The sequence below is a fragment of the Rhamphochromis sp. 'chilingali' genome (genome assembly GCF_963969265.1).
Source record: "Rhamphochromis sp. 'chilingali' genome assembly, chromosome: 10".
Taxonomy (NCBI): domain Eukaryota; kingdom Metazoa; phylum Chordata; class Actinopteri; order Cichliformes; family Cichlidae; genus Rhamphochromis; species Rhamphochromis sp. 'chilingali'.
In genome coordinates, this window is record NC_137937.1 from 16987551 (window position 1) to 17005361 (window position 17811).

The window sequence follows — 17811 nt, forward strand, 5'->3', positions numbered from 1 at the left end:
GTGAAGCTACAATTTATTTATTTTCTTAAATAATGGATGTGACGATGCCAAGAATGTAATTAGAGCCAAACAATAATTTAAGTTTTTGTTTTGTTCTTTTTAAATAAGTAAATAAGTAAAAGTTAAGTTTTACTAATTACTTTACTTATTTCCAGCTGGTCCAGGATGATGCAGAGTAAATACAGTATGTTTGTTTGTTTGCTATCACTGTGCACGCTCTTGTTCTGATTTTGAACTGTTGGTCACATAAAGTTAAATATTTGATGGAAATGTGAGGATGTGATGAGATCTGATATTTCACTGACAAAATTACTTATCAAAAAAAAGGTACAATAACTAAATTAATTATGTTACATCTCTAAATTACAGTTTAATCAAAAGACAGTAAAACCAATAAAAAGACCTCTCAAAGCCAGCTATCCACACTCAAAAATGTAGAGCAAGTTCTACTTTTGTGCAGCCCCTGAGGATATTACACTAGCAGTAGGTGGGAGTTTCTGCAGTATGGTAATGCCTACCTGCTGAGCGTATTCTAAGAGGGAGATCAGGTGCGGCGCCGGTGGCAGGAGGCCTGGGTACACACCACTTCTGATTGAGTCCAAGGCTTCAGTGAAGAGGCCACACTCTATCATGCAGCCAACATTGCTGAAGTCCATTTTTGTTGCCTGGAGAAATACAAGAACAATGATAAAATTCAAGAGGTATATGGAAAGCAGAAGGAAACACAGCACTCAGAGAGATGGATGGCAGAAAGAGTTGAGGGCAGAAGGGTAATGGAAATAGGAAGTGAATGGGCTTTAAAAGTTCTTGGGGGTCATTTCTGACTGTCTGTTATGGGTAAATGGCATATGGAAAAACATGAGCACTTCTATTAGCAATATCCACTTGGGTAAGGTATGGACAGGACAGTGGAGAGTATTGTTAATAGGCCTGCCAATCAAAACTCTCAGATCAGCTGACAGTGGTGGTTAAATTGTGACCTGGGTATGATGCGCCCTTGCTCTAGATGTCACTTTCCATTGAAATGCATGACATAAAGGAAATTAAATGACCTGAGCCTCTTGATGAAACACATAGTTATTGTAGAGATGTACAGTAGTGATCAAGGGTGGGGGTTGATATGTCTGCACATCTACCTGAGCCAGGGGACTATAGGGGTCATGGTAGCCCAAATATTCAAGGAAGCACAGTCTTGGCTGGCCCTAGAAGCAACAAAAAGAAAGAAAAGAAAATGATGTCAAGAAAACACAAAACCACTCATAAAAAAAATTAAAAAACCCAAATACACACCACTTGTTTGATATATGTCTTAAGCTCCGCCTCCAGAGTAGAGAAATTCTCCTTCACATCTGCTGGATGAGCCTCTTGCTCTTCTGTTATGTTGAAATTCATATCCACATGATTGCTTTGGCCCCCAAACAATAGGCTTTCTGTCTACAAGATAATTTTTTTAACATGAACTGTTTAATAAAGATTAGACTAGTATGTGCACATATAAATGAAGACCATATAAAATATTTAAATCACCACCCCCCCAAAAGAAAATTAAAAAAAAAAAAAAAAAATTTAAATAATAATAATCAGTTTTAAATATGTTGCTTAAATTATTATTATTTTTTATATGTTTTTAAAACATGCATTCTTATGACTTACCCCAAAGAGGTGCTGGACTATGTGGCTCACAGGGTAACAAGGAGCACTGTGGGATTTTGAGGATTCTGTAACAGGTTTCGCCATGACATGAGTGATAGAGGCATAAGAGGGGGGAGGGCAGTGATATACCTCAGCCCTGCCTGCTTTTAGGAGTCTGTGAATGAATAAAAAAAACAACAACCCAAAAATGTATTAATTAACCAGACACTCGTTTTATTTGAACATGGGTTAAAAGAGAACAAGGGTTTGTAACCGTTTGAACATTGCTCTGCGTGTGGACCCTTGGACCATAAGGAGCACCCTCCAGCCCTGAAAGGCCCCTTTCAGTCTCCCACTGGCCACTTTCTCTCTCCACTGTTTGACAGGGTAGAAGGCAGCGGAGGAACCTGTGGAAATGGCCACCTCATAGATTTCCTCTGCGAGCCAGGAGCCATTCTTAACACTGTCCAGCACGTAGTCGGGAGTTACAACCCACTTTCCTAGCAAGAGACGAGCAGCAAGAGGGAAGAAATTCAATAAAATGTGTTATGTTACCTCTAGGACTTAAAAAACTTAAGAAACAATGAAGCATTTTATGGCTACGTTAAATGTATGTAGGCTAAAATAGCAACGAAAACAAAGATCCACTGACATGAAATTCACAGCCATCATGACTCACCTGCAGCACAAGCTGCCAAAAACTTCTCGCTGGACAACACCTGAGGGATTATGAGATGGGTGCAAGCGTGCTGATATACCTATAAGAAGGCAGTTTAAGGTGGTTATATGTAATCATCACAAGACAGTTTTGTAAGTGGAGCTTGTCAATAACGCAACAGTTGCAGTTTGAAATCAACAACAGATGTTCAGTGCAACTAACAGTGTTCCACTTTTAGGTGGATCCCCAGTTCATTTATTCACATTTATCATGTAAGTTAATAGATGAGGATGCTAGGCTGTACCATCTGATTTAGCTGCAAATCAGGGCAAAGTAATCAGCTCCCCTTTGACATTTATAGTTTTTGTCTGAAATTTCCCTAGTGCTTCTTTGACAGCATTTCTACACTAGCTTTGCTCAAAATTTGTAAAATCATGTGAAAACCGAGAGCTACCTTCCAACTTACACACAGTATAAAAACTTCAGCAAGAGTTTGAGCTTCATGACAAAAACAGAAAGAAAACAGTTTAGACTTGAGAAAAAGAATTGTTGATGCACAAAGTAGGAGATGGATACAAAGTTATCACAGTGTTTCCATGTTTCTAAAGACCCCAGAACAACTTCCAAGAGACTAGTGAATGACTTAGCCAAGTTGTAAATTGTATACTCAAAGAAGGCAATCATTAGACACCTGCACAAGAATGGACTGCGAGGTTGCAGATTAAGGAAAAACTCCACTTTTGCAGAAAGACTGCACATGCTGAAAGCACATCTTTTGGTCAGATGAGACAAAACCAGGGCTCTTTGGCCAGAGAGACCCTGCTTATCCTTGGAGAAAGAAGGGTGAGACATACAACCCAAAGAACACTATCCCCAAAGTGAAACACGGTGGTGGGAGTATTATGCTGTGTGCTTCAGTGCGTCCTGAAGTGGGAATCTCATCTCCATGAAAGGAATCATGAAAAAAAGGATATGAAGATTTTGAAAGAAAACCTTAAGCAGTCAGCAGCAGAACTGGGTCTGGTTTGCTGCTTCGTCGTTCAACACAACGACGACGCAAACCAAAGGTCAAAGTTAGCGCTATTGACTGACCTGCACAAAGGTCTAATAATTTTAACCCTGATAGTTTTGGGGTTTTGTGCAATAATTTTGGTTCTGTGTGTGAAATAAGATCCAAAATAAAACTAGGACGCTTGGAAAAGCTGTATTAAAAAAAGATCCTTGCTGTTTAACAACACTTGAATTGAAATTCTACATATACACTAATAGTTTTGTTCTCATTTGTGTAGAGGGATAATCAAAGCAATATATAAATATAAAAATACAACTGAAAACTTTACTTGGACTGTCAAGATAAAGACACAGAACACAGACTTCCACAGAACTAATTAATGATTGACAGCAAGCACAGCAAGTAATTCATTCAGTCAGCTACTTTAGGAACAAGTGCATTTCCTTTTTGATTGGTGTCTAAACACTGTCATCATTACTTTAGTTTATGATTAGTCTCTAACTATTATGTTTTCTTACATCGCATAGACTGAATAAAGACTAAAAGCATCAGGAAGAAAAATGAAATCATTCACAAGCTGCAACCCTTCAGCTTGGGCACAAGTGCACGTAGCATTTCCCTAAAATCTACTGAGGGATCTCAATCTTACTCACTGAGCCACCAATGTATTTCCCACCCAGCTGCTGAATTCCCTGGATCAGAACTCTCTTCTCATCGCGGATTTTGATCCCAGAAATCTGGAAGACGTGTGTGCAGGTCTCCATCTTCGCGAAGAAATTGAAGAAGAGCCAAAATGAAGTACTTCGTTAAACTGTAGGAGACAATAAGTTAAGATAGATCGCATCATTCATTGGCCAATCTAATGTTGCAGTTCTTGTTTGACTAGATGACTTAGATCGTTTTCACGATAAGCTTTCACTCTTGGTACATCAGGAAGAACAATGTACTGTTCAAACTGCACATCAAAGATATTAGCGTTTACAAAATTCATCAAACAAAGTCAATACTTACACAGATCGTGACAAAATTTTATTTAGTTGATAATTAACTAAGGCTTGCTGGCATATCATTTGCTTTGCAGCGTCAGAGTAGACTAACTAACAAGAAAAAAATATTGGTTCTTTTCTATTCAATAAGCAATGTCAACTGTTTTAATGGCACAGCTGATCAAGTACCTCGGTCATACCACCAGTGGTAACTTCCAATTACACCCGGGCGCGCCAAACTCTTGTCACTGACAAAAACATCCAACAACGTGAATAAACTTCGACCAGTGTGTGGCTACTTTATCCGAAGCTACATTAACCGTCCCAAACAAAAATCCATGGCGCATTCGCTCTTTAGTGTGGATAAATGTTCAAAATAACGGCCAAACGATAAGTTTAATGAGAAAAATTACACGCGAGTACACCACCCAAATTGCAAGTTTGAGCAGCTTTATGGAATCCAATTGTTTTGGAAAGACAGGGGGGGATCTCTCATATCTTAACATTTTTAACATGCATTCTCAATAACAAACGGCTATATACTTGATTTAAAAAAGACGTCAGAATATATTAAATATATGTTTTAAATAAAATATCATCTTTGATATGTAAAAATTATGCTATTAATTCCCGAAGGCGAAAGCGTTTGCCTACCATTTGATTCCTCAGTTGGAATTTTCCACCGAGCGGAAGTTTTCATAGAGCTACTTCCGGGTTGTTGTCACGGACGCTTTCAGTCCCCGGAAATCACCAAAAAATAACTAGATGTTGTACAGCAGTGGTTGAGTAACGGGGATATTTTATCGATAGATAACCAATAAAAGTGACATGCGACTTCTGCCATATCGGCTGCCCGGGAAACGGTGTACATAAAATGCTTAGTGCAACATTTGGTGACAGCGGTGGATATCCTGTCATAGTAATGCAATATTATATTTTTATTGGCTGTTGAATTGTCTCGGTTTTTGTTATTAGCTACAAATAGTTGTCGCAGACAGATATCAGCATGAAGTGACTACAAATGATGTCGGTCACATTTTCCCCGCCGGTAATGGATTAACACCGGATGGATTAAGTAAGAGCTTTCGTAAGGTACGCATAACATGCAACGCTGAGTAAGTCGAGTGGCTTCATTCGGGTTTCTTTTGTTTTATACGACACACGAGACGGCTTTTTAAAGATACAGATGAACTGTCAAAATAAGCAAACGCAGTACCACTTCCTTGCATGCTGTGAGCTTAGAGGTCTGTGTGTGGCTGTATGGCAGGAACTACGACAAGCAGGTAAAAGTCAAGAGTCTCAGCAGGGCCTGTCTGTATTCTTTGTGGTTTTCTTTCATTATCAAAACAACAATATGGCTAAGTCTTTGCTTTGTAATCATAAAATTATCATTAATAGCGAGGGGAAGAATCATTAATTGATAAATGTCTTGGCACAGTTTGGTTTTAGTGTGTTAACTGGTTACAGGTGCTTATTTTGCTTTTAGATGAGGTTTTATAGATATGATAGGCGGTGTTTCTCCTTTTCTTTTGTTGTATGGATGAAATTATTAGGATGTAAAAAAAAAAAAAAAAAGTCTGATCTGGAAGGTCAGAATGTGTCAGTGCTTGGCCAAACACCCCCCATAAAGAGCAAGTGACAGTAACCAGCTCAACTCTTTTATCTGTTGAATCCCGGAAATGAGTCTTGTAACATTTACAAACCCAAACTGAACAATCGGAAAACTGTGTGAAATGTCAATAAAAAACAGAATGGAAAGATTTGTAAATCACATAAACCCACATTTTTGTTTTATGAAAGAGCATAGAAAACATATCAAATGTGAAACTGAGAAATGTATCATTTAAAGAAGAACGAAAAGGTCAGTTTGAATTTGATGACATCAACACATTTCAGACAAATTTGGTACATGGTCATGTTCATGTGTAGCATCCCCTCTTCTTTTAACAACAGTCCATAAATGTTTGGGAAATGATGAGAGATGCTGGACTTTTGGGAGCGGAACGTTGTCCCATTCTTATCTGACAGAGAATTCTGGCTCAACAGTCTTCTTTCTTGTATTTTTTTTATTTCATTATATGCCAAATGTTTTCAGTTGCTGAAAGGCCTGGTCCGCAGGCAGTTCGGCACCCAGATTCTTCTATTATGAAGTCATGTTGTTGATGTCATATCTGCAGTATGTGGTTTTCTTGGGGTTAGGGTTTGGGACATATGTTGGTCTAAAATGTGTATTTACCTTTCAGAATTAATGGTGCCTTTCTAGATGTGTAAGCTGCCAATTCTATAGGTACTAATGCACCTCATAACAGCAGACATACCTTTGCAGTTAACATTGTTCTTTTTTGGGCATTAAAAAAAGTATTGGATTGTGGAGTAGTGAAGATAAACAGGAAAGTAGAGAGAGAGAGAGGGTTAGGACACGGTGCACAGGTTGGACTCAAACTTGGACCTGTGCCCAGCACTCCAGTGAGTTGGCATGTGGTCACCTGCTCACCCACTGAGCTAAAGTGGCATCCGAGGAACAGTTCTCTAAAACTTCACAATTTGTACACAGAGTTCTTTGCAGATTGGTGAATTTCTGCTCATCTTCTGAGAGACACTGCTTCTCTCCGATGTTCATTTTATACCCATTCATGTTACTGAACTGTCACCAGTTAACCAAGCTGGTTGCAAATTTTCTTTTTTCCTTTTAATATCATTTACTTTGGTAGCCTTTTGTTGCCCCCATCCCAACTTTTTTTTTTTTAAAGAGATTTTTGCCATCTAATTCAAAATTAACTTGTAAATTGTACATTAGACCAGTTTAAACACGTGTTATTTCCTGTTTTCTACTGGGAATAAAATATGCTTTATATGATTTATAATGCACTGAATAGTGTTTTTGTTGGGATCCAGAACAGCAGTTATTATCATTATTGTTATTATTATTATTATCAGAGGTCAAATGTGACATGATATTGAATGCAAACTATAATGTGATATTCAGTATCATTTCCTAAATGCTGCCAATACCCACAAAGAGAGCAGAATTTTAAGCATGATTATAGAGATAAAAGACATTGAAAGTTTGACCTTATTTGATGTTGAAGAAGAGGTCAGAGGTCCAAAGTAACTTGATATTTAGAATCCCCGTATATCATTCCCTAAATTTTTTTTTTTTTTATATTATGTTGTCAATTCAATCAATGGCACTAAGAAACCATTTTAAATAGCTCTGTATAGCAATATAATGTTTACCTTCAGATCAGTCTATTGACCTTGAAGGAGAGGTCAGCAGTCAAATGTAACGTGATATTTTAAATCTTTATGTTGTAATTTCTATAGATTTACGATACACACAACACTTGTAAGGATTATAATTTATATAAAGCCTTATATAAGTTATAAGGCTTTTTGTCAATTTTCAACCAGTGAATCATTAAGTTGACCTTGAGGACCTTGGTGAATGTAAGCCAAATTTTAATAGATTGTTAACATGACTCAACTCTACAACACTACAAAGTTTAATCAGGATTCATACAAAACTTTTCAAACTGCCGTGTTTACAGACAGAATGACCTGGGCTTGCAAATGCTACCAAAAAAAAAAAACCTCTTTAGGGGAGGTAATAGTAATAATCATCATCATCATCATCATCATCATCATCATCATTTTTTTCAGTTCATTTTCTCCATCTGAAGATTGTCATTACATGCCTTTTTTTCTTAAGTCTGACAGCCACTTTTCTGAGTCGCTTCCAGACCTTTTAAAGGAGGAAGCTGGCCCAGTGGGTTTCATCTTTTATTACACTTCTCTCAGCTTCTGAGGTGGGACCCAGTTTATTAGGGATTTACAGATGTGCGACCCTGGGTATGTTTAAGGGAGTAAACCATGATGATCCAGCTTCTATCAGTTAGAACCAGGTTTTATTGGAGCCCAAGTTGACAAACTGACATTGGAAAACGTAATCAACAATAATTCTGATAAATGATCATTTATCTATGAGTTAAAAGTGGTGTAAAAGCAAAAGCAATTTCTAGTACTAACCTCTCAAAGGAAATGATTTTCCATGTTTGTTTGTTTTTTTTACTGCAACATATATCAACCAGTTTTAATCATTTGCATTCATCCAGTTTAAATCATATTAATTTATTTACTTTTGTCTCATTTTTATCCTCTGTACAGTAATCATTTTCCAACATTCAGTCTTTTTGTGCATGTGCACTAAATGCATCTTTAGGATCGGAGTATTTAAGTTTGCTGAACTCATGGCATTTGCAATAAGCTAAGATATATGATCTGCTCCAGTGTCACAATATTGTCTCTTTTTTTTTTAAAGGGTTGTAATTGACTCATTGCTCAGGGTACTTTAATACTGCTGAATGATGGTAACTACTCAACAAAACAACAACAAAAACAAGTAATATTTGGTTGTCGAGGAGATTGGGAAGTCATGTATTATTCATTCCCTCTGTGTAGGCTAATCACATAGGCATTTTTTAGGTTGAGGAAAAAGTTGTTGCGTTCTGAAATCTGGATGGTTTAACACAGCATATTTTAGGAAGATATTATATCCACATATTTCCCAAAGCAAAGACAAAAGTGACCGATACATTTTTACAAGAGTTGTGCCTCTTACAAAGCCAGTGATAAAGTAGCCAGTCAAGATCATGAGTCAAAATCCAAGTAATGTAGAGGGCCACTTGGTTGCACTGTAACAGTGAAGCAGTGGCCTCCTCTGGGTATTAATGAGATAGTTCTCAGCACCATTGTGATCTTAGATTATGCACCTGTTTAATTTATTATGTTTCCTTTAAAGCAGACTGTTAGGTACCCTCTTTAAAATAATGTTGACTTTAACTTGACATGCTCTAAGTGGTTTTAAAGCGTCAGCCTGGGGATACGCTGCTAAATATTTCAGGACAAACTCATTACTGTAAATGGGCCTGTGTGTTAGCCTAGCTGGGTTAGACAAGCAGCAACAAGAGAGATTGGACAGTGATGTGTGTGTGAGAGAGAGAGAGGGAGAGTGCGTTTCCTATCCTGGTCTAATAGCTGTGGATTTGATGTCTCGAGCAGGCAGCATTTCATTGCTTGGCCCTGTTGTCCCTGTTGCAATGCTGTGAAACACACAGGGGCTCCTCCAACATCTGCTTTCTAAAGAGCTAATGACAAGACAATGGAGACTGGATGATTTAAAGTATAGTACTAATGAGGCCCTGTGTGATGCCTGGTGAATCCTAACACACACACACACACCTACATGTACACACTCACGCTTAAGATAACAGATGATATTATGGCAGAACAGGAGGTAGACACCCAGCAGACATAAAGTGAGGACATTCAGACCCTCTGTCCATCTGTCTGTCTATCCTTTTAGCACCTGAAAGGAAGCACGGTAGTGTAGAAAGCGCAAACACACAAAGAAACTATTCAAATTCACTCACATACACACACTATCTTGCTCAGTCTATATAATTACAATGTTGAGTTCCTAATCCGTGGATTGAAAATCCTTTTCTCTTTTAGCAGTGACTGGGCATAGACCCCCCTCTCAGTCAGTGGCGCAGAGGGAGCGTGATGATGAGGGGAAGCAGTAAGAGAGAAGAAGAGAGGGAGAAATAATAAAGGACAAGCTTAACTGGTGAGGCTGTCAGCAGAGGAAAATAATATTTGTCCAGCTGGACAGGCCTCCCTTTGTGCAGGCTAAATGAATGTTGAGCTTCCTGTCTACTCTGTCAGGGAGAGTGGCATAGACTGTACGCAGCAGCGAAGACGCAGAGCGGAGTGCAGGGAGCTGTTTGGAGTTTGACAGGGATTATTAAAATCAGAGCAGATGACGAGGACGGGGCGAGAGGCGGAGTGTGAGAAAGCCAAATTGACACAGACACTCTCCATTACCTTCCACTTGACTCGTGCTGATGACAATGTTGATATGAGACCCAGCAGTGCGGCACTACCGTGGGATTGGCTGTTAGCATGAGCATTAAGCACCACAGGGTGGAGGTGGGGGGTGGGAGGGTGGCACCGCAGTTCTAGGAGAGACCATAGGAGATGAGTTGTTTATTTAAAGCCTTGACTGAAGAGCATCTCACCTCATTGTTTATTTATTTGTTCTTTTTTTCCTCTGCTAACTTACTGTAGTGTCAGTAGGTGGAAATGGTTAGAAGCTCAGGCAATGCATTTTGATCAGGAGCCCTCCAACTGCAAATGATTTTTCTGAGAAAAAAGGGAGGGGGGGCTGTTTCTTGTTGATAACAGACTTCCCCTTGTTTCAGGTGTTTCAGGTGAAATTGATTTGAGCCTCTTAATAAGACTTCTGTTTGAGGAAATTTCAAATTAGATCACATGAAAGTCTGCGCTGGGTGTACAGAATGTGTGCGCCGCTTCTCGAACATCTGCATTGATACAACACTCTAGATCATGCGGTTGATTGATGTCAATCTACACTGCGGATTCAATCCTGACACCAGTGAAGCCTTGTGCCTTATTTTGTTTTATAACCTGGTGCAGATCTTTTTCTTTTTTTACATAACCTGTCCTATGGGACAGTTTATCAAGCAGAATCATAGTCTGAATGTTTTGTCGACTCCCTATAGGCCCTTTTGTTAGTCTTTTAAAATTTTATTTATTTATCTATTTATTAAAATTATTCTCCGAGTGAGTATGATGCCGGGTAAAGGCCAGGTTGCTGAAAGACCGGAGAAGAAGGCAGAGGAATAGAAAGAGAAAAGGGACAGAAAGAAAGTGGGGTGTGTACACTGGTAAACATATGATGTGGTGATAAAGAACGCTTTCCCTATCTCACAGAGCACTATGGAGTGGCCAGAGGACTTTGCTGAAGATCATGCCTTTGTGGAGCTGCTGGTTCCAGGTGTTTCCAGTGATCTGGACTTTGAACAGCTTATGAAAGACACAGAGGAGAAGCTCAATCTCAATGCCAACAGGTGAGTCAGAGTCGCAGAGGGCTCGACTTGATATAGTTTCCTGATCTTTATCGCCGCAAACATATGTTGTGAATTTCACATCACCCAGACACTTTACACCCCTTTTTGTCACCCCAGATAATAATAACAGTGACATTTTAAGTTGGTTTATTTGTGATGGATTATTTTCTGTGAAGCGTTCCTTTTCTTTCTGTGGATGGCAGGTGAAGTGCAGGAAACCCAGTGCTATATAGTGGTCAGATTAGTATTACAATAAAAAAAGCACCGCAGTAAAGTATTTTTTGTGAAGTTTTGATTGCTAACAGTACTTCAGATATTGGATGTTTTTCACATATATTCATGTGAAAAACAACGTTTTCACAAGGCTCTATACAGTTCTGTGACAAAATGCTAAAACAGTATGAATTAAGTAAGTAGCGGCAGGTGCCTCTAGTTAAGGGTGTTCGATAATTTTATAAAAGCTGAGGTCTTGTAAGGTGTGTATTAAAACAATGCCAAAGTCTTCCCAGAACTTAGTGTCCCCGCAAATTGCCGTGTTCAGATGATGCAATGCTCAGAAGAAGCTATATCTCAGACTCTACAGTCCTCAGTTAGCATGTTTAATGTTAAAGTCCATGATACTACAATTTAAAAAAAAAAAAAAAAAAAAGACCTAACAAGCATGGCTCGTTTGGAAAGATCACCAAGAGAAAGACTCTTCTCTCTAAAGAGAACATGCTAGCACACCTTAGGTTGCAAAGTTGCATCTGAACAAACTGCTAGACTTCTGGAGCAATGGCCTTTGATATAACACAGTGCCACGTTTGGAAAAAAACACCAACAGAGCATGTCAGTACAAACACAACATACCAACTGGTTTGTTTTGTAGTCATGTCTGGGCACCTTGCAGTCATTGAGTCATCAGTGAATTTCCCTGTATACCAAAATATTATTGAGTCACATTTGAGGCCATCTGTCTGACAGCTAAGGCTTGGCCCAAATTGGGTCATGCAGCAGGACAATGGTCACAAGCACACCAGCAAGTCTACTACAGAATGGCTGAAAAACAGAAGAATCAACGTGTTGCAATGGCCCAAGCCCAGACCTCAACCCGACTCGAACACTGTTATGAACAAAAGCAACGCTGTAAAGGAATGCAGGCCTAATGACTGAAAATGACACAAAAGGATTACTTGACGTTAACGCTGCTCAAGTTGGTTTTATAAGCTACTGAACTATAAGGTGTACTTACTTTTCATAGGATTATATGCAGAAGTTGATCTCTCAAATCTCTAATGTTCAGTTATTAATGACTGCCTTATACTTAAGGTGGGATTGTTTTTTTCTGATTGCATGCATGTTGGCTGCACAGATAAGAAAGCAGTAGTGGAGACTCAAACTGGTTATGGGCACAACTCAACATCACATGGTTTATGACAGTGTTTCCTGTGATGGCGTTTTTTTTCTTCATCTTATTACACTCTAACCTGTCTGTTTCATATTTTTACTAGACATTTTACACCGTTTAATACTTGAAGGGGGGGATGGTAAAAGGATTCAGTGGCTGCGTGCTAATGCAGAAATCTCTGCCTCTAAAATACCTCCCATTAAAAGATCACAGTTGTGTGCGTGTTTGTGTCTGTGCTTGTCTGTGTGTATGTTTTAGCTGGTTGCAACAAAATCAGATTTTGTGGTTATATACACAGATGTATAACGCAGCATCTGTTGCAAGATTGGTAAACAGTGGCAGCCGTGTGGAGGAGTTAAATGACAGATTATCAGTGTGGCTGCGTGTTCTCGAATCTTAAATACAGTAATTAAATCCACACTCTGATTACAACTGTGAAACTAAAGTAAATAATTCACACAACAGAACAGGAAAAAAACGAGAGCTGATAATGATTGTCTTATTACTTTGTAGTCGGGAATTAAATCTGACCAAGATGCACCACTGTATTGTAACTTGCTTTCTGATTCAGTTTTAATTAGATACTCTAATAACACATGTAAATGTGGTTTGTGACTACTGGATGCGATGTCTTTGTCAAATTAAATGATATAGTTTCTAACATTTTAATTCTGTCTCTGTTCATTATTGAGGGGATCATTCTATTAAGGGACACCTTTCAAAGTTTATATCTTCTCCAAAAATTCAGGTTTGTTTTATAAATTCTTCTTAATTATACAGTAAGAGCAGTCTGGTCATCATATATGGCAGAAATGCATTCCCAGGTTGTTTTTTTCTTTTATGCACTGAGGAGTGAAATATAGGTATCAGTCATTTATTACAGATCCGTATAGTTAGGGAGTACAAGTAGATTGTTAAAAAGTGAGACACGGGGAAGAGAAAAATAAGAGAAATCTATATTTCAGGTCTTTTATCGTTTGTAGTGTTGTGAGGCTGAGGGCAGATGATGAAGGACAGGCTAAATGTAGCAAGTGAACAAAGCCTCACTCTGGCACCATTAGTGTCTGGGACTCATCCCTTCTTCACTCTCTCTCGCTGCCTCCCTCCCCTTTTCTCTTTTTCTTTCCTTCCTCCTTCTAAATGGGAACATAATAATTGAAGATTCCACATCTTGAAACGAAAACCCTTGGGTAGGTAATTCAAGGCTTATTACAGAAGGCCGGGCCATTTTTCTGCTTTCTAAGCATTAAAGGGTTATTTTGTGTTCCTGCAGATGGGAGAGGGATAACCATTATGAGAACAAAGCGTCCAGATAATGGAGAATGGGGCTAAAAATAAGGCAATCCTCCTCTTGCCGTGGGGGACCACTGGTCAGTATCTCTGCAAGACTGCAGCCAACTTCCTCCGAGACTACTTGTTTTCTGTCGGGACGCATCCAGGCAAATAAAATCTCGCAAGGCCTCTCGTTTGCCTTTAACCTGGGTGGGCTGCAGACGTATACACACCTACACATACATCCAAAGCTCACTCACCTGCTGCCTAATTGATTTATCAGTGTCTGAGACAAATTGCGGAAGTGGAGGAAAGGAAAGGAAAATTGGGAGGCAGAGGAAACAGAGCTGCCTTCACCCTTGAATGGGTCAGAATGACTGGCTTGTTCCCAGTTCTCAGATGTCAGAGATTTGCCTAAGAGCTGCTGTTTAATTGAAGGAGAGTAAGATAGGCTGACAACAGAGCTGGCTCCCCCAAATTGAAATGCTGTAATCCATTAGTTTTCATCAGATGGGACAGTGAAGGGGTGGGTGTGTGTTGCCGGATGGAGCAGGCCACCAGGAAAAGACCTCTAATGAAGTGTCAGCACAAGCACTGAGACTCCAGACAGGCCTCTAGTTTCACACGGGCAAGGCAAATGACTCTCACTAATCGCTTGCCAATCTTGATCAGGGTAGAGTATCAATACTTTTACATTTAATTCTTGGTGTGTGTGTGATTTTCAATGCGTGTGCATACCAAAGAAACTGAAAACGTGCCACAGTAGAATATCGTGCAACGTTCCTTTTCAGTGAACAAAAATACTAGTCCTCAATGTATGTCGTTGATTTTGTGTTAAGCTCTGTGTGACACGTGTGTTAAGTTAGTATATCACCTATATCAGTTCTCCGGTATCATGGGTAGGCTGTGTGTCTTGGGGGATGACGGCTGAAAACACTAAGTGGGCAACAGACTGGGCCAAGACGGGATTCGTTTTCAGCCTGTTCATTCAAGCTCATTCACTCCTTTTCCCCTTACAGAATAGGCTCCTTTGATGGGGGAGATATTTAGTTCTCAGGCGGCTGGTTTGGCACTGACTGGAGCTGGGGCTTATTTGAAAGGGATCTTCCTGCCCCCGTTGTCTCCATCCCCCACCTCCTGTAGGCAAATGGAGGGGAGCGGAGCACGACAGACAGACGGCCCCACAGCAGCCCACCCACACTAAATTAATTCTGACAAGAAACTTAAGATAACGTCAAAGCGCTGACTAATCGCGGGATTGGGTTTCTGTAAGTCACGGAGCTGTGAAATGTGCCATCATATCTAATAAAAGACCTCCAGTTGCTCCCTTTCTCTCTCAGCGGTGGTGAAGGTTGGCGGGTGTTGATCTCCCTGAACTAAACTGAAAAACAATTAAATTTCACTTCAGCAGTAACGGTGTGTGTGTGTGTGTGTGTGTGTGTGTGTGTGTGTGTGTGTGTGTGTGTGTGTGTGTGTGTGTGTGTCAGTTAGGGTAAGATGATTGACATATTTGTCAAGAGGCCTAAAGAATTCTTTCCTCCTAGTTTCCTCTGCCTCCTTTCTCATTCTCAGGGTCTTTTGTTGAGTTCTGCTCTGGCGTTTTTGCCATTAAGGGTTCGTCCATTGTTGTCTTTACACAGATGGTTGAGTGGTTTTATTTTCTGTGACTTCTCTGTTTTCTACCCATTTCTGCCTTCCTCTTCTCTCATACTCTTTCTGTCTCTTTCCTCACCGTCCAAGCTGCCGGCAGTGGAAGTCATCAGGTTTGGAGCTAATCCTGCCAAGTTGATTAGGCTGCAGGTAGCATTCACACCAGCGGCCAAAAGGTCATCACATTGTAGAAAGCTGGATGGACTTCTTGACACAGACCATCCACATTGACTTTATGACTTAGAGCACAAGGCCTTAAGGAGGGGTAATTGAAAGGCGAAAGTAAAGAAAAAAAAATTAGGAAAGTAAGAGTGTTGAGGGGAGAGAAAAGAAAAAGTAGAAATGGAGAGAGAAAAAGGCTATGGAGTCAAGCCTTGAAAATGTACCCGGAGAGCAGGTGTATTTGCTGTAGCTATTAGAGCATGCTTTTCTTGGGTGAAGGCAAGAGTGAGGTGATGAAGAGTGGAACTGGGGAAAACTTGAAGCCTTAGAGCAATTCCCCCCCTGTCTCAGTCTATGGCCTTATATTGGTCAAACATGTCTGTCAATCGCACTGATATATACTGCATGTGTATAGCAAGAACGAGTCCAAGGCTATCTAAGTAGAAAGTTCAGTCTACTTACATTTTTGTGTTACATGAACTGGAGAGTTGGTGAGCAGTGAGCCACAGATGGACAGCCATTTGAAACCTTCTGTCTATGTTGAAGTCCTGATGGGGAGCCCTGAATGAACATCCATGTTTATGACTTACCATAAACACACATACAATGCTCTCTGAAGCCATTTAATCTACAGCAACTGTTCCGAGAGTTATTTAAAACAGAGAAAAGTAAAGGGTTGTTCTTTGGAGTCCACTGTATCCAGAACTGCTGCTTATCAGGAACTCACTGCTATATTTTCCCTTGAGAAAGAAAAGCCAGAGGTCTCGCACAAACAAACCAGCATTTCAGCACTCCATTGTGTTGTTTAAAGTGATGTATACTAATTTTACACACAGCGCCATGGGCAGTTCGGAGTTTTGCTTGGACCTTGCTGAAGCTGTGTTTTACAACCAGTGAGCTTTGGGCAAATGTAGTGAAGAATTGCAGCACTCACAATCTGTCACAAGGCAATGTTTTTCCTATGGAGTAAGCGTACCTAGAAAGGCAGAAATAGAAAATCACACATACAGACACATGGTAAGGTGAAAGACTTGCTACACATATGTAGAACTGACAGTTCTACATATGTGTAGCAAGTATTTTCTGGTATCAAATCTCTATAAACATACAAAAACGGCACTTTATAATCAGGGTTTCTGTCAGTGGGCACATTGGTGTCAAGAGAATAAAGTGAGATGCATCATCTGGCCTGCCTAAAGACGAAAAGAATGCGAGAGGAAGGTAGTTAACGAGAGCGAGAACAGTATCATCAGGCAGCTTTCAATCTACAGGATGGCAGTTTGTAACAGTCTATAACATTTTATCCCCTTGCGTTTTTCCCCTCTGAAACGAAAATGTGTCAGATTGAACGGTTATTTAATGTGTTGCCATTGTAAGACATCTGGATGTGTTCGTGGCCCAGGAGCGGGCAGGAGGCACTTTATAGTCCCCGATAGGGGATGAGCTGAGCTGTCTGATGGGGAAATTGCACTTTGGCTTTGTGTCATGTATACTAACACACATACAAGCATATGTGCACATGTCTGAGAGACAGAAGTATAGGTGTGCAAAAAATATATTTTTTTTTTACTTGTTTCACTATTTGAATATTTATCTTTTATGGCACGGGAAGTACTAGATCACATAGTCATGCATTTCAAATTTACCTCTCAAAAGTCCCAAAGTAATTACATTGACACCAAGATATGCCATTATTTAATCATCAACCCTGTGATTCATACTTTTTTTTCTTTATATGAATTTCTTACTTGATTTTTTTTTTCGTCAGCTAGTGGACTTCCAGATGATTTGTTCAAGCTCTACTATCACTATATGCACTACTACATACATTCACAAAGCCTTGAGCACAAGCTCAACTATGAATACACAATCAAAAATGAACACAATAGTGGCATTCACAACAGCATACATGCTTAATTATGCAGGTATGTAGTTGTACGCACACACATGCACACACATGCATGCACCGTCTTACATACCCAGATATATATGCATTGATTTGCATGGAAATGACTAAACATGTCGAGCCCAAAGATGTCATTTCTAATCCGTCACATTAAAGAGGAAACTGAATAAAGAGCGATGTGTGTGTGTGTGTTTGTCTGTGTGTGTGTGTGTGTGTG

The 17811-nt window shown here is 39.7% G+C and overlaps 2 protein-coding genes across 10 annotated transcripts in view; one reads left to right on the forward strand and one right to left on the reverse strand.

The window, feature by feature from the left end:
• slf1 (SMC5-SMC6 complex localization factor 1) overlaps positions 1-4975 on the reverse strand; it is a 36610-nt gene extending 31635 nt beyond the window's left edge. The window contains exons 1-8 of one of the 3 annotated variants that reach the window (XM_080893454.1): positions 4943-4975; positions 3956-4113; positions 2312-2390; positions 1907-2132; positions 1654-1807; positions 1291-1434; positions 1137-1202; positions 519-665 (exon numbers count right to left, since the gene is read on the reverse strand). In XM_080893454.1, coding sequence (XP_080749580.1) covers positions 519-665; positions 1137-1202; positions 1291-1434; positions 1654-1807; positions 1907-2132; positions 2312-2390; positions 3956-4066 — 927 coding nt within the window. In that variant the 5' untranslated portion in view covers positions 4067-4113; positions 4943-4975. Of the gene's footprint in view, positions 1-518; positions 666-1136; positions 1203-1290; positions 1435-1653; positions 1808-1906; positions 2133-2311; positions 2391-3955; positions 4114-4313; positions 4453-4477; positions 4752-4942 lie in introns of those variants that run through there. The other 2 variants (XM_080893453.1, XM_080893455.1) reach the window with 2 other exon arrangements.
• A 57-nt stretch (positions 4976-5032) lies between these two features.
• The window catches only part of kiaa0825 (KIAA0825 ortholog), a 119916-nt gene continuing 107137 nt past the window's right edge, over positions 5033-17811 (forward strand). For 3 of the 7 annotated variants that reach the window (XM_080893435.1, XM_080893440.1, XM_080893442.1), the window contains exons 1-2: positions 5033-5380; positions 11081-11217. In XM_080893435.1, coding sequence (XP_080749561.1) covers positions 11087-11217 — 131 coding nt within the window. In that variant the 5' untranslated portion in view covers positions 5033-5380; positions 11081-11086. Of the gene's footprint in view, positions 5404-6557; positions 6576-9896; positions 9915-11080; positions 11218-17811 lie in introns of those variants that run through there. The other 4 variants (XM_080893436.1, XM_080893437.1, XM_080893438.1 and 1 more) reach the window with 4 other exon arrangements.